We start from the raw sequence: 24,799 nt of genomic DNA on the forward strand, positions 1-24,799 counted from the left end.
AAAATACAACATAGATTACTAACAAGATTAACTCTTTCTGAAAAAGGGAAAACTCCCTATATATATGGGAAAACTTAATTGCTGACCTCAAAATATCTCACGAATACAGTTAGTTTTATGCAAGATAAAACAATATCAATTATACTGACAAAATCTTGCAAGTAATCAAACAAATAACACATTATCAATCCAATATAAACAAACATAGATTTTTTTATCACGACTAAGAACAGCTCTTGAGTATAAATTGGAAATATTTTACTAAAAGAACAGAAATAAAGATGACGGTGCCTGTACAAAATGACTCGATGTTCATCATTAACTATTATTTTCTTATCAATAAAGTATTCCTAAATATGGCATCTTCAGCATGTTACTTTCTTCTATGTTTTCTTAGAGTTACCTTTGTACGAAGATCCATCAAGAAATCAATCAATAGAATATTGCTGTAAAAAAGAATTTCATTTTTTAAAAACTTTAAAAACAAATGATGCAATTAAATTATTAACGTACAAAGATACTCCTTAATATTGTATTATACATTTCGTTTGAATGGAACTTTTAGAACTTTCAGAAACATGACCCTGCATTACCAAACTGGTCAGGAAAGTAGAGTCAAATGCAGTCCTTGTAGTTTTATTATAATTGCCGATCATATGATAAATATTATTAAAGCTATCGCATAGTAATCGATATTAATGATAATATTAGCAATACCCCTAAGGCTATTGTTTATCGTTATCATTACGAATTTACGCTATATTTAATATTTACAACTGAATAACAATTTTTTCGCTTGTTTCCGGAACGGTGCTCAAACAATGTCGAGAAAAAGGAAACAAACTAAAACGAATTCACTTCTAAATGACTTTGAAGAACAAATGAAAAGAAATTCGAAAATGTATAGGAAAATTGAACTCTTTTCTTAAATAAATTTACCGGCAGTTCGATTGAAACATTTTCGAATTTCCTATAATTAATAATCTTCAAAATTCAAATAGAAGTAATTACGAGGCACAACGCTAGAAATAATATACATTTACAATGACCTTAAAAATGAAGCGATAAATCACTCCAATATGAGTCTTTGAATATAATGCTTCTTATAAGATATGCACGTATATGTACAAATACACATACACATAACGTATATGTATATGCATATACAGCAAAGAGCTGCCCATGTCTCTCCAACAACGGCTACATCTAAGACGAAAAGCTCGTTTATTGATTAAGTCCATATTAGTGTAAAAGTAGATCCCTTTACATTGCACTGTCTTCATACAGACTTTGCCTGAGACATATTTCCAACACATTGCTCAACCCTTTGCTTATAACATATACGCCAAAAGATAAAAATCAATTTTATATTATGATCATCTTTTCATCACTGACATCATCCAATTGACATCGGATATAAAGAGATTGGAAGGAACTTCACATAGATTTTTCCTACCGATCCGTTCATTTTATCCGTAGATTTTGTTTGATATAAGCATTGCTTACTCTAATATGTTTAAGATTTATAACTACACAAAGTCTATTTAAGAATTTTATCAATTAGTTACACAATTATGAGCACCCGCGACACATATGGAAAGAATGAAACGTGAACATCATTTTTTAAAGTCTTCTTTGAACCTTGCTTTCAAGCTCGATCTCAATCTAATTAAACCTTTGGCGTGGATGTCATGACGCATAAAACATGGCAGCAGCATTTTTAGATTATTTCCAAGGGATCGCACACATAAACATTATAAAGTAGATGCAAAATTACAAACAAAAGGATTGTAAAAACAATGAAATATATTATCGAAAAGACAATTTTATGATTATTCTACATATAGAGTATGATTATTCTATCATATAACAGAAAATGTAGATCCCTTGTTCATAAGTAGTAAATAAAAATTACAGAATTACAAAAATCAATTTGTCAACATCTCATGTTTTTTTAGTACTTTCACTTACGTCTTTTTTCTTCTATCATTACTTATTTCTTTTTTATTGCCAACGAAAGCCATATGAAATGATTTTTTTTATTGATAAAAGCGTTCAAATATGAATTATCTACGATCATTTAATAATTATAACAATATTATAATCAGAAGAAGCGATCCTTTGGATTATGAAAAAACATTTTATAATCATCCTCTCCCCGTTCCCTTTTATCTCGCAAAATTACAATCGTAGATAGTAATATATTTATAAAACATTAAATCTCCAATTCATTTCTCACTTTTAGAACATCCCATTTAAAAAAATTACAGTACACTATAAAGTGACTGAAAAAAGTATCACGAAATATTAGCTGCTAATTTTTAACATACACATCAATTGTGTAAAGCATGTTAGTTACAGCTTTTAACATCTCATAATACATTTGGCAAGGTTCATACTCTTGGTTTATAGATCGATAAACTAATAATCACATATACAGATTTTATGCTTATAAAACAATGACATTCACTCTGCATGGGCACTTTGAGTGGTATCGTTATAACACGTTTGTATTATCTCACAGCTTATATAAATAAATAAATAATTTCAAAATAGATTTTTTCTAGTATGTATAATAATAAATTTTTGCATCATAACTTTAAACTTTAACAAACTAAAATTTCCCCAAATAATATACAGTAATTTAAATGATTATATTATTTAATTAAATTAATTATTTATTAAATAAAATTAATTACCCTGATTATTGATATAAAAACCAAAACTATAAAGCTTAATAAATAATAATAATGAAACGTGACAGATAATATAAATTACTCGAAATATACGAACGTGTTTTATATGACAATGCAAGTCATTGCCATCTTCTTGAAGTGATTATGTTTAACCGGGAACTATGTAGGGGAGTTGAACCGTTAATAATTAATTTATCAATTGATTAATTAATGGGGAACAAGGGAGTGAGGCTACTTTACACATCGCGCGCCGTTACATGAAACGTGAACGTTTGTGCGTGGGAGATCCCATATCCACGTCATGCGAAGCAGGCCGTTTATGATGTCGAGCGAATTCGCTACTAATAAAAGCCGATAATTCGGCTTGTCTTCCAGTACGCCGAGATATTGGTGAGCCTATTTAAAATTATTAAGAAGATTTTTTTTAATTATTTAAGAAAACTATTATATTATTATATAATATTATTATTATATAATAAATGAAATATCATTAATATAATCTTTTTATTATTACAATTATGAAACACTATAAATTTTAAATAATGCACAATGATTCTAATATTTTTTTTAATTTATATTTTTTACTTATATTTATTATATTAAAATAATTCTTACCAGACAATGCAATTGCTTCTCTAAATGTATGTAATTCAGGATCAGGATCATTTCCAGGTATTGGTGTTGGTGCAACAACCATATTTGGTGTTGAACTTTCTGTTGAAGGCGAACTACAAACCATCATCCTTGGTTTAGGTGAACTTCTGAAATTTGTTAATATTCATTTTATATCTGTGTTACTTCCATTAATAGGACAAACCTTATAAAAGTTATTGATGCATTAATGCCTATAAAATAAAACAATTAAGATATTTTTTTATAGTAAAATATAATAGTGTGATTTTAATGTCTTCCCCAGCTTTTGAAATTATTTTATCTAAAAGCTATAGAGAACACATTTGTATGTATATTAAAGAAATTGATATAACACTTACCTATGCGAATGTGGTCGAGGTGGAGGTGGTTTTCCAGCTAGATATGCTAACAAATCTTCTCTACGAATCATACGCCTTTTCTTCCTAGCCCAATTCATAATTTCTTTACTACGCTTTTGTCGGCCCATTTCTATACCTAATTCACTGCATCGACGCATGCTGTCCATAGAATCTGTTAAAATATTTCATACTTACAAAATAAATAATATTTATTACACAGAAAATTATATAAATAATGTGTTAACATTGCCTTAAATATATAATATTTAATTAAATATATAATACATATATAATAATAATATATAATATTAATTAAATATATAATACATATTTTTTAATAGATTATATAAAATATATACATATTTTTAATATAATAAATTACTAAATAACCAAAAGAATAATATTAAAAAAATTATCTTTATATAAATAATTATAATTGGATAAACTTAAACTTAAAATAACTATACATACAAAATACTAAATAATATAAATTATTGAAGTTATTAAATGAACATATAAAATAATATAATAGCCATAAAAGAATAGAACTTTCGTGATATAATCATAAATTTATATTTTTAAAACTAAAATGTATTATTTTAAATATAATTAAAAAATTGAAATAATAATTTTGAAAATTTAAAATTATTTTCAAATAATATATAATAGGATAAAAAAATTAAAATTTTAATAGAGAAAGAAACATTATATTTATTTCAAAATGAATAAAAATACAAAAATAATCATTAAAATAAGCATCATAATCAGCATCATACATAATACTTGCAATCATTAATAAATATTTGACATTGATTTAATATGGAATTTATATATAATTATCTGCAAAAAATGATCTAATTTTCTGAAAATAACATAAATCAACTATTTTCTATAAATATTCGTAATAGTCCTGAAAGTTTGCGTCAATTAACAGCTGACCTTCAGCATTGGTCAGCTGTGCGAAGCGATCTGACGCACATATACATGCAAACACATTACCACTGTGTGTATATTATGTATATGTTGTGTGTAAATGACGATTATACAAAAGAATGACTGAATAGATATGAGGATAAAAAAGAGAGGAAAAGCGACAGAAAAAGGATAATGTTATAAAAAAAGAAAAAGGGAGGATAAGAAAGTTAGAATGAAGATTTATCTTGCTCACATTGTTGACAAGAGAGACCAAGGAAGTGCACGCACCTTTGTACAACGATGTGACGGTACCTGCAGCAGTCTGGAAAGGTACCCATAGAGAGACACCCTGCGTACGATCTGTAAAAGAGCAAAGCCGAAAGGAACTGGTTACACGATCAGATCGATATGCACATGCGGCGAAAAAAGGGAATCGAAGCAAACGAGGAACGAGAACAGTGGCGTATCCTCTCGTACGTCGCACAAAATGGATGTCACGCAAATGGATGTAACTACGAAATGTTCTCGTTACTCGTACACATCGGAAGTCATTTTATAAATGAATGAAGGAAAGATATAAATGATGATCAATATTATCATCAAATTAACTTGCCTTTATACAGCTGGGCGATGGCCGACGCAGTCGTCTGAAAACTCGTCCACATCTGCTGGGAATAAAGTTCCTTTTCGTTGTGCAGTTGCGTTTCGTAATCTTGTTCTGTTTCCAATGCTTCAACGCACTGTTGTTCCCAATTGCTATACCAAAGATCCATTAAAGGATCTTCTTCGCTTCGATCTTCGCTCATGGTTCGTCGTCCTCGAGACTTTTATTGTGAGCTCACGCCTCGCCCACCCACAAGCACTCACGATACGCACAGAAATCGCGTAACTTTTAAACTTCGTCGTATTTTCTCGTTTTTCGTATTTGCTTACCCTACCTCTTTTTCCGCTCGTCTGCTTCACGTAACGCGAACACGGTAGCTCGCATGCACATCACCCGAGTCAGGTCGCGGCCATTACGATGTGCCTCGCTCGAGGATCGCACGAGTCTCACGCGCAACGAAACACGAAATACGAATTGGCAGGTACGAAGAACGAACTAACCCACGATACATAATCCCTTTTCACCCCTCGACTACGACGACGCACTAATCCCTGGAAATCACTGCTGCGCTCTATTCAAGAAAATGCAGTACCTAGTATGCGCAGTTCTTATCAAATCTTTGTGTTATCGATAAAGAAGAGTTATGATAAATTAGTTTATTATTTATTTCTTTTTAATTTGTAATTATTACTTCGATACTTAAAAAAACTATAATATTTTTCTTATATATAAAATAGATAATTAGAATATACTTTATTTTGATAATATGTACTTGTTAATATTATAAGTTGTATTTTTCTCCTTGAAGTAAAAATTTTTAAGAATTACATGTGTTATATATATATATATGTACACAATAGTTATCAAGAAATTATAATTTCATCTTTGTACAATATTTAAATTATCGATCGAAATTGACAATACAATGCAACGTAGTTCAGAAAATTTGAAAAAGATGACGCTAATATCAAAAGTGACGGAAGTACATGCAGTGCAACATTTTATACGCCGTTCGTGTTTGTATTTCAGCTGTTGAGTCGTACACTTGTGCGGCTCGTGCTCGTGAGTTAGAATACGAGCAATTTTTAATAACTTTTATTGACGAAACAACATTTTAATTTGAAAATGACAGGATTTACAGAAAGTGCACTGGTGAAAAGACTAATGGACTTAAATCCTTCTCAACAGAGTATTCAAACACTTTCTCTTTGGTTAATTCATCACAGAAAACACCATCCGACCATCGTGAAAGTCTGGTTTAAAGAGATGTGTAAAGGTACGTTAAGATTGCCGTAAGTATATCTTTTTATTTTACATTTCAAATTTTGAGTATCAAATATTATTTTGTTATTGAATTATTTTTATATTATATGCTAAATAAAATAATCTTCAACGAAATTTTTAGGTTAACTTGTAAATTAGTCCTTCACTACGTAATTATGAACATATTTCTCATAACAGTATGTCAACTGCACAATTGTATTTATATTATTGATAGTTATCTGTTACAATTATAATATATAATATTTTAAATGATATTATAATTTTTAATATTAATTTATTAATTTAGAGATATATTTTCATACAAATATGCAATTTATATTTATGTAAATTATATTATTATAAATTTTATAATATTTCTTAATATTTACAGTTTTGTTATTTAAATTGTAATTATATCATAAATAATATATATTTCAATATATTTTTTTATAAATGCTATAATTTATTTAACTCTGCTTAATTTCTTAATTACAATTTTTATTATGAATTAAATTTTACAATTTTAGCAAAATGTTTATTTTAATTTATTCTAAAATTTCATAAAATTAATAAATTTTTTCAAATATGATTATTACTGTATTTTTTACAGTGAAGGATAATCGTAAACTTATGTTTATGTATCTGGCAAACGATGTTATTCAAAACAGTAAAAAAAAAGGACCAGAATTTGGAAAAGAATTTGAAACAGTTTTACCAAAAGCTTTTGAACACATGAAAGGATTTGATGAAAAGACAAGAGAAAGATTAAATAGGCTGCTTCAAATTTGGGAAGAAAGGGGAGTTTATGACAAAACACAAATTGCAGAGTTTAAAGCTGCTTTTACAGATACATCAAGAGATCCAGGAACACCACCTCCAAAAAAAAAACTTAAGAATGATATAGAAAAAGTAAAGGTAACATATAATACTAATTTTAATCTATATTAAATATAATATCTTTAATTATGTTATGTTTATTATTATAGAAAGATAAAAAGGAGAGAAAAAAATCAGAGACTGAAGTTGAAGTGGATGGAACCAAAGAGCTACATGTAACATTAAGTCCTCGTACTCCTGCTGGAGATCCACCAGAAACAGAGGAACTCATCAAAGCTTTAATGGTTAATACCATTTATAAAAAGAACAAAAATTCGGAATATGTATCGTTAGCAATAAACTATCTTATATATAGAAAAATATATGTTGAATCCATAAGGCATATTGGCAAGCATAATTACAATTTGATATTTCCACCCCCAATAGTAGTTTTATATTCTATTTATATATCATCTATATTCTTAATCTATTTCATAATGCATTTTTATGTTTTTAATAAAAAATATTTTATTTCTTGTTTGTTAATTTTAAACAATAAAATAATATAATATTGATTTTATTTAAAATTTACATATTAAATAGTCCTTTTACTTTTTGAAAAATAGATATTTTTATTTACTAAACTTGAAGTTTCATAAAACGAAAAAAATAATACTCTTATTTTCTTAAATAAATATTACATTTAGAAATAATGTAAAAATATAAATTAAATACTTAAATATGTGTATATGCACATGAATGTATTGAAGGCAATTACTAAAAAAAAGCCTTCTTTATTTCAGGATTTGGAAAACACAGCATCTTCAGATGCTGGTGTTAGAGAACGTATTGCATCTTTACCACCAGAAGTATCTGAAGTTTCACTTCTTGCAAATTTAGCAGATAGAGCAGCTGCTGATCAATTAAGTGTTGCAGTAAATGAAGCTGCTGCATTATTAGCAGATTATAATGGAAGATTACAAGCAGAGATGGAAGACAGAAGAAGATTATTAACTATGCTTAGAGATTATACTTTGGCACAAAGACAGTTACTCCAACAAGCTCAAGCAACATTGGAAGTATGGTTATACTCTTTTTGAGAAATAAATCCTTTATATTTATTAAAAAATATATGTATATGATTTACAGAATTTAATAATATTTCAGGATTATAAAGAAAAGCTTAAAAAAGTATGTGCTGTACGATCTGAAGTTAAATCACATATTTCTAATTTACCTGATTTGACTCAATTACCTGATGTTACGGGTGGATTAGCACCTCTCCCTTCAGCTGGTGACTTATTTTCTATGCACTAGCACGTGAGTTTAGAGAGCATGACCATTGAATTATTTTTGAGTTCCATGCATAAATGAATTCGACCATGCTATGTTAGCTTGGTTTTTGTGATGAAATATATCTTATACTATAACTTTCTATTTTTCAATATTTAATATATTAAATATTGATCCTCGCATGTACAAGATATGAAATGAAAAAGTACTGAAACAAATACCATAAATAAATAATTTTACAAAATACTTTAGTAATGTGAATAAGCAAATGAACCAAGTAATTATATACACTTCAGAATTTATAAAACTATTGTAATTTTCAATTTTATATATCAATTAAAAATTGCCTATTTGTGTTCTTTTGTTTTATAAATATAAAGCAGCAAACAGTCACAATTAATTTTATTATTTAAAAGATATAATAAACAAATTTTTAATTCAAAAATATATATACATAATAATGTTCCTGTTTTGCTAATAATAAAATGCATAAGGAACTCAAAATATTGAACGAATTTCACATAATCTCATTTTTCATTTATAAATATTTAATCAGCTAATAATTTTTAAATATTTTACTCATAAATTGAGTATATTATAAGATATGTAAGAAATTCGAAAAAACATGTCATTTTTTCAAATTTAAAATTATATAAACTGACAATTTTATTTTTAATAAAATTAATCCAAATTATTATAAAGACTTCCAGTAAAAATAAAAAAGAAAAGTATACATGTATGAAATAATTAAATATATTACATGTTACAAATGTGCACTTAGAAATGCAAATACTGAAAATTTTTAGTTAAACATTATAATAAACATTGCTTAAAAGCAATGTTTAGAATGTTACACATATAATATTTGATAATTATCCCTTGTATATATATATATCGTAGGTAATGTAATACTGGGACTGAGAAATGCGTCTTAACATATAACGCTATAGTTGATTTTGAATGAATACTGGTCTGCGTAAATAAGTAATATTGTATATGAAATATTGTACGAAATAAATCGCGTGATTGTGCATTGCGAAAATTGTAATAATATGCAAAATATTAATACGAATAGATGTTTTGTTCGTTATAATAGTATCTTTCATTTAATAACCTTAATCCATACAAATACTTAAATGTTATTGTTTTCATTTTATATTATTTAAAATAGTTCAATCATAATTACGTTATTAATTATAAAAAGACACAATTAATAAGCTTAAAAATTAAAAATGAATATAAAATTCAAAATTAAAAATATACGTTTTTAATAAAAAATTTTATTTAAAATACATTAAAATAAATTTATTTTACATTTGCATACTTATCTTTATTTAACATTTCTTGAAATTTTACAATATCATATCTGTCTATATGAGTTTAGAAGAATAATATTGTAATAATCAAAATTATAATTTAACTCTGAGTAAAAAATTATGTAGAGAATTATATTGTTATGTTTATTTAATTGGAAAATTCTTAATATTTACAGTTTTATATGTTGAAATAACAAATTTTTTAATCATAATATACATATATATACAATATTATTTAATTTAATAATATTATTTAATTATATATATTTAATATTATTTAATTATAAACTATATTATTTAGAAGTGTATGACACTCTAATACATATAATATTATATTTATATTATTATATTGCTTTGAAATAAACCATGGTAATCTATTATTTAAACTATTTTATTGAAAAATGTTAATACTTTGATTATTATTTTTAATATATTCATAATTTATGTATGTCATTATTTTTCAGATTAAATCTATACAAATATATATGTATTGATTTTTTTAATGAGATTAAAATTTTAAAGAATAAAAAGTACAAATTTGAATTATTAAATATAATATTATCATTTTTTTAAATACTAAGTACAACAAAATAATATCTTAAATTTTACACTAGTATCAAAAATGTGATTTATACATATTTTTTGTGATCACCCTGCATAATAATTCAGATTTTTATGAACACTTTGACAATTAACATAAAAGTTATATATATATTTTTTTTTTTCTTTAATTTTCATGATGTCGTGATCTTGTTGGTTTAAGAATGAGTTTTCCAGTATCATCACAACTCATATTAAAATTACTAAGAACACTTCTAGCTCTTTGAGTTATAATACTTGGTGCTATTACACGTCTATGTACTCCCATCATAAATAATATTACTAAAAAAAATCAATAATATTTGGCTATAAATGTATCAATAAAAATGTCACATTAATTATGCTTACCTAAAATTATACTAGCAATTGCAAAAAATGGATGATTACATAGACTTTGTGTAAATGATACAGCTGGTGTATTTGGATCTGTCAGCCAATGCCATGCACCAACAGCAGTGCATACAGAAATAAAACCTAATAGCACTGAAAATAATATTATATTAAATATATGTATAACAACAACATTACATTATCATTTATAAGAAATCAATAAGAAATTTTATAAAACTAAGATTAAAAAAATAGAAAAACATACTTCTCCATCGCAGAGTAGCTGGTTGTAAACTAGCAATTACTTCAGTAAGTCGTCTTTCAAACGCTTTTAAATCTGAAAACAATTATATGAAAAAGATAACCTCAAAATTATACACTCTTATTGTGTATATTATTGTCTCTATATTACTTCTCACTAAACATGAAAAAATCATTTAATAGGTAAAAATTTTTATTTTTACCTTCACACACAGTTTGATCTAAAGACATTTTTCATATATATGTGTGTTATTTAATTAAAACAAATTACAAATAATTCCGGTTGGATCACATCATTCACGTCACTATCGTTAAAAAAATGAATTGTTGTACATATTTATATACATATATTAGATTTATTTTCATTCAATATAATAATATAAAAATTCCTTTATATATTTTATATATCTTTAATTCGTATATATTTTCTAATGCCATATATAATTTAAATATACTATTATAATTATTTTATCAATACCATAAAAATATAAATATAAATAATAAAAATGTATCTACTTAGTATAAAATATATTCAATAAAAATAGTATAATATATAAATTATTCATATTTATTTAAAAGTCATCATAAGAAAAGAAAAACCACTAAATAATATTTTAGATTTTATTCTCTAAATCAAATGTGATATTATAATATTTTATATAAATTTTAAATATTCTATTTCAATTATAACTTCATATTATAGTTTGATTATTCTATGAATTAATTATTCTATAATTCGTTTAAGTTTATAATAACTACAACAAATTTTATATTCAATACATATATATAGTTGCTAAATATTTTAATCATTCAAAAAATAATATAATAATCAGATATTTTCTTTTGAATTAAAGAACAATAATAGAACAATAGTAAAACCAAAACGTTACATATATAAATCATAATGTTTTAACATCATTTAAATCTTACATTTTATTTAGCATTTATTTAAGTTAATTACATATATCTCTATTTCATGTATCTAAATACACATATATATGTGTCATAAATGAAACATAATTTTATGAAATCCATGTAATTTTCAACATATGAATATCTATGTGTTTCTATTAAAAATATTATTTACATATACATATATATTACTTTTATATATCATGATATATTTGTATTTTTATGTCATATATTTTTTTGTGTCTTTATATTTTCTATTTTCTTTACTTTCTTCTAAGAAATTTCTTTTTTCTAACTTTTTCGATATTTTTGTATATAGATTCATTTACTTCTCAAACAAATATTTATAACATTATAAAATTAATGTTATATTTATTCTTTTTCTTATAAACTATTGATATATTCTATTCATTATTATTTAAATTACAAAAAATAAATCGAATAATTTAGAAATTAGTAGTGTCATCTAGTTTTTATGTTGAAAACTCTGATTTATTGGAAATATAAAATATATAAAAAGATATTTCTTAGTACATTCGTAACATCACGGACAAAGAAAGTTACTATATGAAAGAAAGATTTGTTGCGTAATATTATTCTCTTTGTTTGTGATGTCATAAATATACTCTTCCATATTACCAACTTAAAGTTTTTTTATCTAAATATGAGATGACGCCATGAATATTTAAATTATATTGAATTTATTTCGTTTATTCATCTTGTGAATAAAAGTATATATTTTCATATCTATATATCAGAGTCTATATATATTTTTTGTATATTAAATATGTATATATATATATATTATACAAAGCATGCCCGTATAATAGTATAGTTTATAATCTATATAATATTATATATGTAATATATATTACAAATATAGATTTTTAAATTAATTATATTATATATATTTCGTATATACATGTATTTTTATTTAAAATCATAACATTTAATTCTGGCGGATTAGATGCCAGAATTTATAAAATAAAATTTATTTTAACTTATGTAGATAATCAAAATAATTATGAAAAATTAATAAAAAAAAGTTTGAATATTGAGTAAAATAAATCATTTCAAAATTATTACTTTAATAATAGATGACATTAACTATAATTTCTTGTATGAAATCAAATTCCAATTAATAATAAATGTTAATCTTAAATTAATGATTAAAATCTTACACAGCAATATAAAATAATGAAATATATTTAAAATCTTAATCTTAATAAAACTTAAATAGAAGAAATGAGATATCAAAATTCTAAGATAAAATGTCAATTATATTTAAAGTTGTATAATCAATTATAAATATTGCATCTTTTATTTTATATTATAATTATTATCTACTATTATAACTATATTTAAATCTTTATTTATTGCAAGTATTTTATCTTTTTAGTGATCCTATATTGAAGGTAATATATATATATATATATTTTATTGTCGAAGATGTGATCTTTGACCGTCAAACAAATGGTTGGAGGTCATTATCCCTTATCTCGCATGTCTGGTCAATATTATCGACCCTGACAATAGTACAGGAGGTTCCATGGTTGATTCACGATTGTTCCCATAGAAACGTACCCTGCGATCGAATTGCGACCGCGCGTTCCTTTCGCATTTAATATAAGCTACATGTGTGTGTCGCATCAGGCGAATCTTGTATAGTCTTGCACCTCTACCGCAGTCTCAAATATTGACACGACCTGCGATGAACTCGAGTAACGTCTTTTGACATTCAAACTCGACATTCGCGCCGGAAGTTGTGTCGCATCGGAAGATCGTTGATTCATTGCTGTATGATGTTCATTTGAAGAAAACAGCTGAATAGGTAAAATTGTCGCGTGATTAAATAAATATTGATTGATATAGATTATTTTTCTTTTATTTTTCTGCGTACTTGATTATATTGTCATTACCGATCGTACAAATTTCTTTTCGCACAAATCGTGTCGCGCGCCAATAATGATTGGAAGAACATCATTAGTGGAACAAAAAAGGATCCAATGGGCGAAAGAGAGAGGTAATTCCAATCATTCTATAATCCAAAAATCGACAATCTTGACGATTAGTTGTAATATTTACTGGAAATAATCCAAAAAATCGAAATATTTAGAATATTAATACTAGAATTAATATATATAAAACATACTATAAAACATAGTTATATTTTGTATTAAAAATATATTAAATTCAAATGAATAATTGTTTTAAAATGATGTTATATAAAATATTAATATACATATTAAATTATTATTGAATTAAATACAAAAAAGGCATTATTATATATAATAATACCGAACGGATTAATATTTTATACGAATACTATAGAAGAAATGGCACGTCTTGGCGGAAGTTGGGGTCTTCTGAAAAATAATGTTAATATCCGCACCAACATCCGGTAAGTATATAAAAATAGTATAAAAAATATGATCAAGATAAATTTAAATTTTTTAATTCGAAGCATTAAATATATTTAAATATTAGATATTATAGAATAAATTGAAATAAATTATGCAAAATTTTGTATTATTTTTATAAATAAATCTTTTATAAAAAATATTAACGTATATACATATATATATACATATATACACATATATACATATATATATATATACATACTATAAATTAATCGAAATAATGAAATAATATTAAAAATATTTATGGAAAAATTTTATTGTTTTAAAAAAATTATTAATTTTTGTTATTGTATTAATATTTCTAATATTATAGTAATTGGCAATAAAATAAATTTTCTTCAAAAATTTTATAAAACTTATAATTTAAGATAAACATATTTATGATATAAAAAATATTGGCATAAAGAAATTATATATCCATATAAATATCTATCCATTTTGCAATTGATCTTTTCTTCAATAATATTCGAATACTAAATAAAATAAATTAAACATTACATTTTACATAAAATTAAATTTTGCATATATAAATAATAATACATATATAAATTCTGTAATAAAAATTATCTGTTTTTCAAGAAGTTGAAAAAAAGCTAAACAATTCAAAAATATATTAACGTTCGAATAAGAATTTTATTTGATCATAAATTCATTAAATAAGTAATATTAAATATTTCCAATAAAAGGCTTACATCTCGATTATAAATCAAGTTGTTTTTATGCTATGATATATTAATAAAACGCATAACGCAGTACCTATCCGAATGGCACAAGAATGTCCTTAATGGAAACGAAAGACAAGCAATCGCCCTCGAAACCTTTTCGTGCTAGTGGACATTACGGAAGTACCGTCAGCCTGAAGAGTTTGGGAACTGAAAGTTCCGGAAACAGCGGCACAAATGTAAAATATCTGGATTGCAATAGTGGTAGCTTGATAAATCTACACGAACAAACGGAAGTATCGCAAATCAGGCACAGAAGTCCCAGCTTACCACCAATTTATAACAAAGACCAACAGCAATATCTTTGTCAGGTTTGTCTGCACAATACGCTTTAAATAGTTATATACAGATCAAGAAAATGATTTCTGAAATATTTTTTTGTGAAAAAAATATATGACAATCTCTTTTAATTTTTAAATTAAAATTTCTTGAAAGTAACGAGATTATATTTTAAATATTTTTTAGAATTCTTGATAATTTTAAGATTAAAATTTTATCTCTTTTTATTTCTTTCCGTGAAAAGATTTTTTTCCTGAGATTCAAATCGAAATTCGATTATAAAAAAATTTAGAATAATAATTATTTCCTAATTGAATTTTTTATATCATATATTATTTTACTATATGATCGATCACTTTTGAATATTCAATGTGTATAATTTGTTTTAAAAGCCATATGATGGCAAAATAATAAATGAATATTCACTTTTAATTGTTACTTTGAGATTGTGTTGAAAACTATACGTGATTGTATCTTATTCTTGAGGAGGAAACAAAAGTAAGGCAGTCTGGTAAATCGATTTTTACCTTCTAACTAAAGTTCACTCACCTCTTGATTACCTCTTATGTAGCATGACCAGATTTCTTAGTACTTAAATTACATACTATCTACATACCCTAATTTTCATACTGAATATAGGATATACGTATCATCAATATCAAAGCAATCATATTTAATATATAGAGTATTTATAGACTTTGATCAAAATATTTATAATATTTTTAATACAATTAATTGTTAATTGTAATAATTATAAAGAAATTATAACTATTTAAAATATTAAAGAAAAATTTATTTTTTTTTAAAAAGATTGTCTATTTTAAATAATGAAATTCAATAAAGGCAAAACAATTGTTCACGTGAAATCTATTTCTAAATAGGAAATACTACAAATCTTGTAAATCGATATAGAATTCTATTCTGATTTGTCGTTCCTGTCTCGTACCGGTACAGTAATCATGTCCAATCTTCAATATAAATAAATGTACACATTAAATATGATTTACAAATTGATGTAAAAGTAGAATATTGCTCTTTTGTCACGCAAGCTCTTTTTTTTCTTTTTTTAGCTTTGGTTGAATCGATAAAAATTGATTGTTTCATATTTTAGGATCAACAACGAGATTTCGCTATAGAAGGATTGCATTACAATTCCAAAAAACCTCAACGACTATACGATCGTTGTGAAAATTCGAAAAATAATCATTATGGTCTGCAAGGTGAAGAACGTGAGGGAGAGACTTCTGGCTATGCCAGTGATTCTGTAGAGGCACCTGCATCAGTGAAAAAAAGTTAGTATAAGTTAATATAATATAAGATTTAAAAAATTTTGAAAAATATGGTATATAAATAAATACAGTGTAATATTTAAAATATTATATTATAATTATAAAATTTAAATACATCATTGATATCATTTATGTAATAAAAAATAATATACACAACATTAAAATTTAATGTGAAAATACATATAATTATAGAAGATGATATTTTTTGAATTGAAATTAATTTTTAATCAATTATATTACAATTTTTTCTTTATTTTAGCATTTTTACCTGATTGCAAGCCATCAGGAACGGAAATGGTCGAAAAGATGTGGCAAAATCCTTATCAGACAACACCTGAGAGTTCATTACCACCATCGAGGAGATTATCTGATGGTAGAATAGAACTTAACAGGCCAAGGTGGGGTAGTGTCTGGGCTCAAGAGACTTCGCGAGGGGATCCACCACCACCTTCTTGGTTGTCAAGATTAGGACATTCGAGTCAAGTACGATTATCAGAAATACTTTATAATTCTACTTAATAATTAGAATTAATTTTAATTAACATAAAAAAAAGTTATATTTTTTATTTTTATGGATTGTTTTAATATTATTAATTTTTTTCATTCAAAATTTATAATATTTTTATTGGTTTTTATAAAGGTTTTAGTTATTAATCATGAGAGTGCAAGTAGTTCAGATTGCTCGACAGTTGGTTCAATTGGATCTGACAATAAAACTTATCTTCGTGGTCAAAATATTCCTGTTGATACTAATGTTCTTCAAGAAAGAGAAGCAAAGAGACAAAAAGCTCTAGAACTTCAGAATGCGATTAAAAAGCAACTTGAAGAGAAAGATCGACAGAAAAAAGAAGAAAAAGAGCGAAGATTGAGAGAAGAACGATTAGAAGAAGAACGAATCAACCGAGAAAGAGAAAAAGAGAAAGAAAGGTACAAGTGAATTGAGTTTATTTTTTATAATAAATTATAATAATCTATGTTTATTGTACGAATTTAATTGCTCAATCTGATAATTTTTACTATAGATTCGAAGAAGAGCAAAGAAGACTAAAAGAACGAGAAGCGGCTAAATTAAGACAAGCCGAGGCAATGCGTGAAGTTTTAGAAGCAGCAGAACGTTTAGCAAAAGAACAAAAGAAGTTTCGACGTAAAAGCGAAAAAAGTAATGAAGAAAATTTTATTATATCCACCAGAAATTCTGAATCTAATATTTTAAATGAAAATCAGTTTAATAAAAATTGTCTAAATGTGAAAAGTCAACAAAATCTAACTATCAATAATGATGATGTTAAGGATAAAAAAGATAAACAAGAAATACTAAATGAAAAAGAAAATAATAATAATAATAATAATAATAATAATAATAATAATAATAATAATAATAATAATGAAATATTTATCGATAAGAGCGATAATAATAATATATTAGAAGAATTGGAACAGAATACGAATAATATAAAACCTGTTCAAGTTCCTGTCAGTAAAGATGTGGCGATTGTATTAAGTGGTCGACTCGAAGATTCAGAATTACTTAATAAAGCGAATTTGCAATTAGTCAATTTAGTATTGACTCCAACACCAAGACAATTAGAAAATAATTCGAATACAAATTTATCTGTAGGCTTGAATAATCTTGCACAGAACATAGGAAATTCGAATTTTATTTCAAATTCCTTCAAAATTCCACCAATGATCGTAGAAAACAGATTGCTTACGCCAAGCAAGTACAGGATTACAAATGGTCGAGATTTTGGTACACAAACAGATGTGGAAAACAATCCTCAAGATTTTCTGGAGAAAATGCAGAACTGCACCATTAAGGATACTTCTGTGAAGGACCACAAGGATGCAACAAATGCTAGTAAAAGGGACATTGAAAAGTGAGTCAAAATATGATGCATTGAATCAAAAATCTTCAAAAATTGAAGAATCGTAGAGGATATTATTCTTCTGTCTTACAAATAGAAGCGGTAATTATTATTTCATTTCGTTTATCGAAATTTTATTTTTTGCACATTTTATCTATATAATTTTAATTATATAATTTATTTAACATTATTTTTTTTATTTTATATTTATTTACATGAATACACATTATTTATTATTGCAAGTTATATTTATTTGCATTATGTTTGAATATTTATAAACATGCAATTATTTGATACTGTAATTATGATGAAACATTTATATATTATTAATTGTTATATACAAGATTTACTTGTTAATTTGAAAGGTCCACTAACATTGGCTTGCCAGAAGATATTATCGTGAAAACATTCCCTCGATCAAAATCTATGCCTAGAAGAACTATTGAATCTAGACCACAATGGAATGCTAATAGGTAATTTTTAATAACATTATATTAAATATTTTAAATATGAATTATTATGTGAATTAAATAAAATTTTTTTTTTTTTAGACCAGGAACTCGTTATCGCACGCAGAGTGAAAAAGATCCTCATTATCAACGCCGATTGCGAATGAGAAGACGTCAAATCGAATCTAGCGATGAACGCTCTAGGTATATTTAATTCTGACTAATTTTCTAATTCTTTACATCAAGAATATTATAATGAACTCTTCTACAGATCACCATCTCCTGACAGAAGAAAATTTATGAACACTAAATCAAAAATTCGAACATTAAATAAATCAAAAATTGTTACTTATGATGCAGATCTTTCGATGGATAGTTTGAATTCTACTATTATACCATTACGAACCGATAAGAATGGAAGAATCATTATTGAAGAAAATAAATGTGAACATAATGATAAAATTCTATTAAACGCTCATATTAATGATGTTGAAAATATTAAAGAATCACAAAATGAAAATTCTAATATCTGGTGCGGACAAGAAATTTTATCTAAATTATCTACCTTGAAAAATGTATGTACTTTATGTTATAAATGCTTTAATATTATATTGCTTTATATTACTTTAATTATTATATTGCTTTATTATCTTAAATATGTTTATTTTTTAGGGCCTTTTAATGAAGCAAATGGAATGGAATTCCGAGAGATGTTTAATCTCTCCCGTTGCATCAGAAATCTATTAACAAGAACCAAATGTCGCGTTTTTGTGCACATTTTTATTTTTTTTGTTTTATTTTTGTAGAAAGTGAGATTGTACAATACTTCATAAAATAAAGAAAAAATAATGATTCATGTTTTGGAAAATGAAAATAAAAATCTGAATATTATTCTTGGATTGCAGATATAAATAATGGCCTTCCAATTGGACGATCTTCTAAAGGAAGATAAGAAGGATGCAAATTTATTACCTGATCTAAGTAAAGCAATTTGTAATTCTCAAGAAGAATTTCGTCGACTTTTGGAGAATTGTCCTGAATTTAAAATTAAACCAGAAAAGGTTTAAATAATATGAATAATTTAATTCATCTACAATTATATAAAATTAACAAAAAAATTTTAAATATTCATTAAATTGAACAAACAATATTTTAAATAAAAATGATATCGTATTTAATACTTTCTTATTTAATAACAATTTAGTAAAAATTATGGTAATAGGTAAAAAAAGAAGATGCAAAAGTGCGCGACAAAGAATTTTCTTGGAAACCAACTAAAAAAGAATTGAAAGCATTTGGAAAAGAATGGAATTACGGAAATCCAATACCTCCAGATATGAAAGATTTAAATCTTCACGAATTACAACAAGTTGCTATTGATTGGAGAATGTTAACACCTATTAGACCAAAAAATCGACAAGATGAAGAAATGTTCTCTAGATTGGTAATTATTTCATTTATATGTATTATATCCTATAAGAAATTAATTTTTAATTAATCTTTAACTTAATATAATTATTTATATTTATTTATAAATCTTATATTTAACAAATAGTAATTTTATTTCATGTCATATTTTATCTCTTAGGTGGAAATGGGAAAACTGGAAACAAAAACAATTGCTAAAGAACGAAGATCAATTATAAGTCCCATTAGACGTAGTAAAAATCGTGCCGGTATGATTGAAAGTAGTGTAAAAATATGTAGTGAATGTGGAGAAGAATATTGCCTTGGTGAATTTTGTGGCGATGTCATATATGATTTATATATAAGAATAAATGTGACGATTCAACAACCGAAAATAAAAATATCCGCTAATACTGAAGCAATAATAGCTAATATGGATCGTAAAAAGAAACGCAAGAGGAAAAAGAGAATAAAAATTAAAAATACTAGGAAAAATGGTAGATTGTTAATTCGAAGCAAAAGAATAAAATCTATAGCTAGTGATTTAGGAAGAAAAAATAATAAAGACAAGATAGAGAATAATGAAACCAATTCAAAGCCTGTTAAACCATTTAAAAGAAAATGCAGTAAATATAGTAAAAAAGGATTTCGAAAATAAATGTAAAAGATAACAAAAATTAATACATGTTATAAATTTTTTCGAAAATATTTATCGCGAATTAAAATTTATTTGTTACGAAAGTAAATTTGAATAAATTCTTTTTATATAATTGCATATTAATATAATTGTCAAAGTAAAATATGATAAATATGAGATATATGTATTTTAATAATACTAAATAGATGCTATTTATATGTAAATAAATTATAGAAAATGAAAATTAAAAAAGAATTAAGGATTAATTGATGAAAAGTGAAAATGAAAATTATGTATGTTTATTATTTATCTATATTCTGTGGTCCCTTAAAACGTGGAATAAACTGATCAATTTTACAATATTCAAAAAAATGACAATTAAATATATATAAAACAATATAACGATAATTAACGGGCAGGCGCAGTAAATGGTTGCAAGTAAATGTTGGAAAAATATAATTTTTATTCCTTATTTCATTTATCTCTTTTTGTCTCTTTTTATTTTATGATCCATTCTTTTTTTTCGCTTATCCTTTTATCTAAAAAATGTCACAACCAAAAATCAATCATAAAAGGAAAAATATTCTGTTTCTTTATTTATATCTATTCTTCGATTTTAATATAGCTTTAAAAATTATAAAATCTTTACATTGAAAAAAATTTAGAAAAAATTCCGAAGTTTCTAATAATTCAAATAAAAAATCAATAGAAATATGCATTCATAGAAACAGAACATTCCTTTTGAATTATATTTTTTCAATTGATTTTAAAGAAAAACTTCATTATATCAATTTTTTATCTCAATATTGAACGTACGCTAGTATAATAATGATAATTTAAACTGATTGAAGTACACACATTTTACACAAATATATTTATATAGATATCGTAATGTCAATAGTTACAATAACACTTTTGGTGAATAAAATACATATTGTATATAATGACATTTTTGTTTCAAGTAGTATCTATTCATATATATATATATATATATATATCATATATATCAATTTATCTATTTTGTATTTAGTTTCATTCATCTTAATCATGATCAGAGTCCTAATCACTATTATTTTAATAATATTGTAAATATTAGGCCACTAAAGTTATAAAATTTCTATCTATATTTTTTATATATTTTGATGATGATTGTATAAAAAAAAAAAACATTTTTAGCAAAAAATATTTCAAATTAAATTCAAGTATCAATATCAATTATCAATTATTATACCAAACTATAGTTTTGTTATAATAAAAAATATTATGCTAAGAAACTTTATATTTTGATTTCATTGGACACTGATCATCAACAATATTCTACAATCTTATACATACTTATGCATACTTATAATTTTATTCAATCACTATCTTTTTTAAACTACCATATTTTAGTATACAATAAGATTGCACATATACTTAGAAAGAACATTGCTATTTAATATACATATGTACAATTGTAATAATATTTTTTTAATTATAATTAGTAAAATTAAATTTTAATTTAATTTTTTTTAGAAAGACATCCATATCGTCAATATTTAATTTTGTGTGCAATTCTTTTCTTTTTTTATTAGAATTTTGAGATAACAAGTTTTATAGTGATTTTTACATCGATATTTATAATTATTCGGTAGATGAATAAAGTGCATATAAATGTTATTCAAAATATAATATCCTTCTATTAACACACATTTAAATATTCCTTTAATTTTCAGGCTTATTAATCAAAAATTAATTTCGTCTCTTTATCATTATATTATGCAAGTTAGTGATTATTGTGATATTCGAAGAATATTACATATAAAAATATGATAATATCTAGACCGCATGATTTCGGCAGCTGCTCAAATTTTGTTTCGATTATTAAACTTAAGTACATCAACGATTATATGTTATATAAATATTTCTTACGACCAGCGTTGAATAGTAACATTATATTCTTATTCATAGTAATATAATTATAATTAATTAAATTCAATTTCTGACAACTAATTCTTCATAATAACTAATTCTTAAATATATAAGTTTTTCATGTATCAATGTAGTTAACATTCTGAATAGGATACATATAATTATTTAAATGATGTTTATATTTATACATATAATAGAAATAAAATATAGATTTAAAACATTTTCACTGTTTTTTAGTACCATTTATGTTTAAGCAATAAACTGGAACAACTTGTACAAGTGAGAAAAATCATTACATATTTCAACACTGATCATAATGCTTTTAGAACAATTTTTACATTTTTTACGATTTAATTATAATTGAGTAGATAACAATTTATTATAATAATTAAAGAAAAATAACTATAGGAAGATGAAATTATAAAAAACATAGACTATTATTTTAAAATTAAAGACATAAAAACAACATACAATATTAAGGCATTTAAAACAAGGCTACCTATTATGCCTTGGTAATGAAAAAAAATATGAAAGACAAATGACTTGTCAATCTGATGATAAGTTATTTTTTAAATAGAGAAATAGAGTCATTTTTCAAATGAAGATTAGCACAATAATTAATGCAAAGATCAACTTTGCTTTTTTTAAATAAAATCATACTTTATTCTATTTGTAATCGATTATTTTAACTCGCACGTAATGATTTAATGTTGTTATTAAGTCGTTAAGAATTAATATAATACAATGAAAATAAAATTAATTTGCGCTAATTTAATTTCAAAAAATTACTGAAAGCAATTCCTTGAAAAAATTATTTCCATAATAGTTTATTTCTAAAGACTTTTGTGTGTGATTTTTATAAATTATGTCTATGTAAATTATATATGTGTAAAACATTATATTAGAAGTAAAGAAATTTAAAAAAAAAATCTTTATATCTTCTTTATTTCTTTATAAAAAACTATTGATATCAAATTATATCTTTTTTTAATTGAATATAATTATTCTATCTCTCTATAGATTTTTTTTTAGATTATTTAAATGATTTATTTTGAATGCTTAGCTTAGCATTTATAGATTAACATTTATAATTAAAAGATAATTCTTAATTTTATTACGAAAAATTATTAAAAAAACAGTTGCCCTTGTAAACCATATATTTTTGGCACAAAATAGAGATACTCAATGTAAGGGCCTGTCATTTAACTTTAGCAATAATGATTCATTATTTTATATATATATATATATAAAATAATGAAATTTTATGAAATAATTTTATGAAATAATGAAATAATATTCTTATATATATATATATATATATATATATATAGAATATTATTTATATATATAGAATTAAAGCTCGTTCGAAAATTGTATTCATGAAGAAATTTTTTCTTCTTTTTTCTTTTTCTTTTAAATATCATATGTTATAACAAAGAATTTTTATAAGGTATGTGAAATATTAAAATTATTGATGATTTGTATGTTACAAACGTACAAGCAACAAATATTTTGTGAAAATATAAGAATAAAAGTACAAAATATGATTAGCTATTTAAATATTTTTTCATTTTCTTTTTATAAGTAAAAACTATAAACGATAATATTATTTAATAGTACTATTTTACAACGTTCATATAATGCTCAGGTATACAGTATACTTATCACAATATTTCATTTGCCATACATTCTAAATATTCTTTTTTTTATCTTGTTACTAATTATTGATATTTTACATATTAACATACAACATTAATTAATCAATTTTTTCGAACAAATGATGTTATAACATATCTTTCATGTTAATTATTATGCATTT

The 24,799-nt window shown here is 24.4% G+C and overlaps 5 protein-coding genes across 11 annotated transcripts; 3 read left to right on the forward strand and 2 right to left on the reverse strand.

The window, feature by feature from the left end:
- Window positions 1–1,788: 1,788 nt before the first annotated feature.
- On the reverse strand, window positions 1,789–5,794 carry LOC100864921 (HUWE1-associated protein modifying stress responses). The gene is made up of 5 exons (XM_012491835.2): window positions 5,217–5,794; window positions 4,892–4,963; window positions 3,689–3,860; window positions 3,312–3,457; window positions 1,789–3,092 (listed from the first exon to the last, which is right to left on the reverse strand). Exons 1-5 carry the CDS (start codon window positions 5,407–5,409, stop codon window positions 2,950–2,952), a joined length of 726 nt encoding a protein of 241 aa, XP_012347289.1. The 5' UTR covers window positions 5,410–5,794; the 3' UTR covers window positions 1,789–2,949.
- A 384-nt stretch (window positions 5,795–6,178) lies between these two features.
- LOC100870002 (regulation of nuclear pre-mRNA domain-containing protein 1B) lies at window positions 6,179–9,672 on the forward strand. 3 transcript variants are annotated; one of them, XM_003697413.4, is made up of 5 exons: window positions 6,190–6,483; window positions 7,081–7,385; window positions 7,457–7,591; window positions 8,090–8,365; window positions 8,454–9,672. In XM_003697413.4, the coding sequence occupies exons 1-5, from the start codon at window positions 6,333–6,335 to the stop codon at window positions 8,601–8,603; spliced, it is 1,017 nt and encodes a 338-aa protein (XP_003697461.3). In that variant the 5' UTR covers window positions 6,190–6,332; the 3' UTR covers window positions 8,604–9,672. The 3 variants fall into 3 exon arrangements, with proteins under 3 accessions (XP_086770714.1, XP_003697461.3, XP_086770713.1); XM_086914587.1 differs by having other exon boundaries at window positions 7,081–7,379; XM_086914588.1 differs by lacking the exons at window positions 8,090–8,365; window positions 8,454–9,672 and having other exon boundaries at window positions 6,179–6,483; window positions 7,081–7,379; window positions 7,457–7,873.
- Window positions 9,673–9,839: 167 nt separating this feature from the next.
- Cnep1r2 (CTD nuclear envelope phosphatase 1 regulatory subunit 2) lies at window positions 9,840–12,571 on the reverse strand. The gene is made up of 4 exons (XM_003697414.4): window positions 11,290–12,571; window positions 11,091–11,162; window positions 10,844–10,978; window positions 9,840–10,777 (listed from the first exon to the last, which is right to left on the reverse strand). Exons 1-4 carry the CDS (start codon window positions 11,315–11,317, stop codon window positions 10,623–10,625), a joined length of 390 nt encoding a protein of 129 aa, XP_003697462.1. The 5' UTR covers window positions 11,318–12,571; the 3' UTR covers window positions 9,840–10,622.
- Window positions 12,572–13,686: 1,115 nt separating this feature from the next.
- LOC100865039 (uncharacterized) lies at window positions 13,687–20,086 on the forward strand. 5 transcript variants are annotated; one of them, XM_086914581.1, is made up of 12 exons: window positions 13,687–13,829; window positions 13,986–14,021; window positions 14,330–14,399; window positions 15,175–15,454; window positions 16,534–16,714; window positions 16,971–17,194; window positions 17,352–17,638; window positions 17,734–18,588; window positions 18,942–19,049; window positions 19,128–19,229; window positions 19,297–19,600; window positions 19,698–19,834. In XM_086914581.1, the coding sequence occupies exons 3-12, from the start codon at window positions 14,335–14,337 to the stop codon at window positions 19,770–19,772; spliced, it is 2,481 nt and encodes an 826-aa protein (XP_086770707.1). In that variant the 5' UTR covers window positions 13,687–13,829; window positions 13,986–14,021; window positions 14,330–14,334; the 3' UTR covers window positions 19,773–19,834. The 5 variants fall into 5 exon arrangements, with proteins under 5 accessions (XP_086770707.1, XP_086770706.1, XP_086770704.1 ...); XM_086914580.1 differs by having other exon boundaries at window positions 13,689–13,829; window positions 13,975–14,021; XM_086914578.1 differs by adding an exon at window positions 19,931–20,086 and having other exon boundaries at window positions 13,825–14,021.
- LOC100865159 (uncharacterized) lies at window positions 19,940–23,202 on the forward strand. Its single transcript, XM_012491826.3, has 3 exons — window positions 19,940–20,086; window positions 20,248–20,469; window positions 20,614–23,202. The coding sequence occupies exons 1-3, from the start codon at window positions 19,940–19,942 to the stop codon at window positions 21,088–21,090; spliced, it is 846 nt and encodes a 281-aa protein (XP_012347280.2). The 3' UTR covers window positions 21,091–23,202.
- Window positions 23,203–24,799: the final 1,597 nt, after the last annotated feature.

Source organism: Apis florea, unplaced genomic scaffold, assembly GCF_048593485.1.
Source record: "Apis florea isolate Af1SG1 unplaced genomic scaffold, ASM4859348v1 contig_3696_pilon, whole genome shotgun sequence".
Taxonomy (NCBI): Eukaryota; Metazoa; Arthropoda; class Insecta; order Hymenoptera; family Apidae; genus Apis; species Apis florea.

Excerpts from the sequence above, each read along its gene's own strand:
- LOC100865039 (XM_086914578.1), top strand. The coding sequence starts at position 13,964 with ATGATTGGAAGAACATCATTAGTGGAACAAAAAAGGATCCAATGGGCG. Across the intron at positions 16,715-16,970 it reads ACCTGCATCAGTGAAAAAAA|CATTTTTACCTGATTGCAAG; the intron begins GTTAGTATAAGT and ends TCTTTATTTTAG. Across the intron at positions 17,195-17,351 it reads GATTAGGACATTCGAGTCAA|GTTTTAGTTATTAATCATGA; the intron begins GTACGATTATCA and ends GTTTTTATAAAG.
- LOC100865159 (XM_012491826.3), top strand. The coding sequence starts at position 19,940 with ATGGCCTTCCAATTGGACGATCTTCTAAAGGAAGATAAGAAGGATGCA. Across the intron at positions 20,087-20,247 it reads TTAAAATTAAACCAGAAAAG|GTAAAAAAAGAAGATGCAAA; the intron begins GTTTAAATAATA and ends TTATGGTAATAG. Across the intron at positions 20,470-20,613 it reads AAGAAATGTTCTCTAGATTG|GTGGAAATGGGAAAACTGGA; the intron begins GTAATTATTTCA and ends TTTATCTCTTAG.
- LOC100864921 (XM_012491835.2), bottom strand. The coding sequence starts at position 5,409 with ATGAGCGAAGATCGAAGCGAAGAAGATCCTTTAATGGATCTTTGGTAT. Across the intron at positions 3,861-4,891 it reads CGTCACATCGTTGTACAAAG|ATTCTATGGACAGCATGCGT; the intron begins GTGCGTGCACTT and ends ATATTTTAACAG. Across the intron at positions 3,093-3,311 it reads AGAAGCAATTGCATTGTCTG|GCTCACCAATATCTCGGCGT; the intron begins GTAAGAATTATT and ends AATTTTAAATAG.
- Cnep1r2 (XM_003697414.4), bottom strand. The coding sequence starts at position 11,317 with ATGTCTTTAGATCAAACTGTGTGTGAAG. Across the intron at positions 10,979-11,090 it reads AGCTACTCTGCGATGGAGAA|TGCTATTAGGTTTTATTTCT; the intron begins GTATGTTTTTCT and ends TATTATTTTCAG. Across the intron at positions 10,778-10,843 it reads AATTGCTAGTATAATTTTAG|TAATATTATTTATGATGGGA; the intron begins GTAAGCATAATT and ends GATTTTTTTTAG.
- LOC100870002 (XM_003697413.4), top strand. The coding sequence starts at position 6,333 with ATGACAGGATTTACAGAAAGTGCACTGGTGAAAAGACTAATGGACTTA. Across the intron at positions 7,592-8,089 it reads AACTCATCAAAGCTTTAATG|GATTTGGAAAACACAGCATC; the intron begins GTTAATACCATT and ends TCTTTATTTCAG. Across the intron at positions 8,366-8,453 it reads AAGCTCAAGCAACATTGGAA|GATTATAAAGAAAAGCTTAA; the intron begins GTATGGTTATAC and ends ATAATATTTCAG.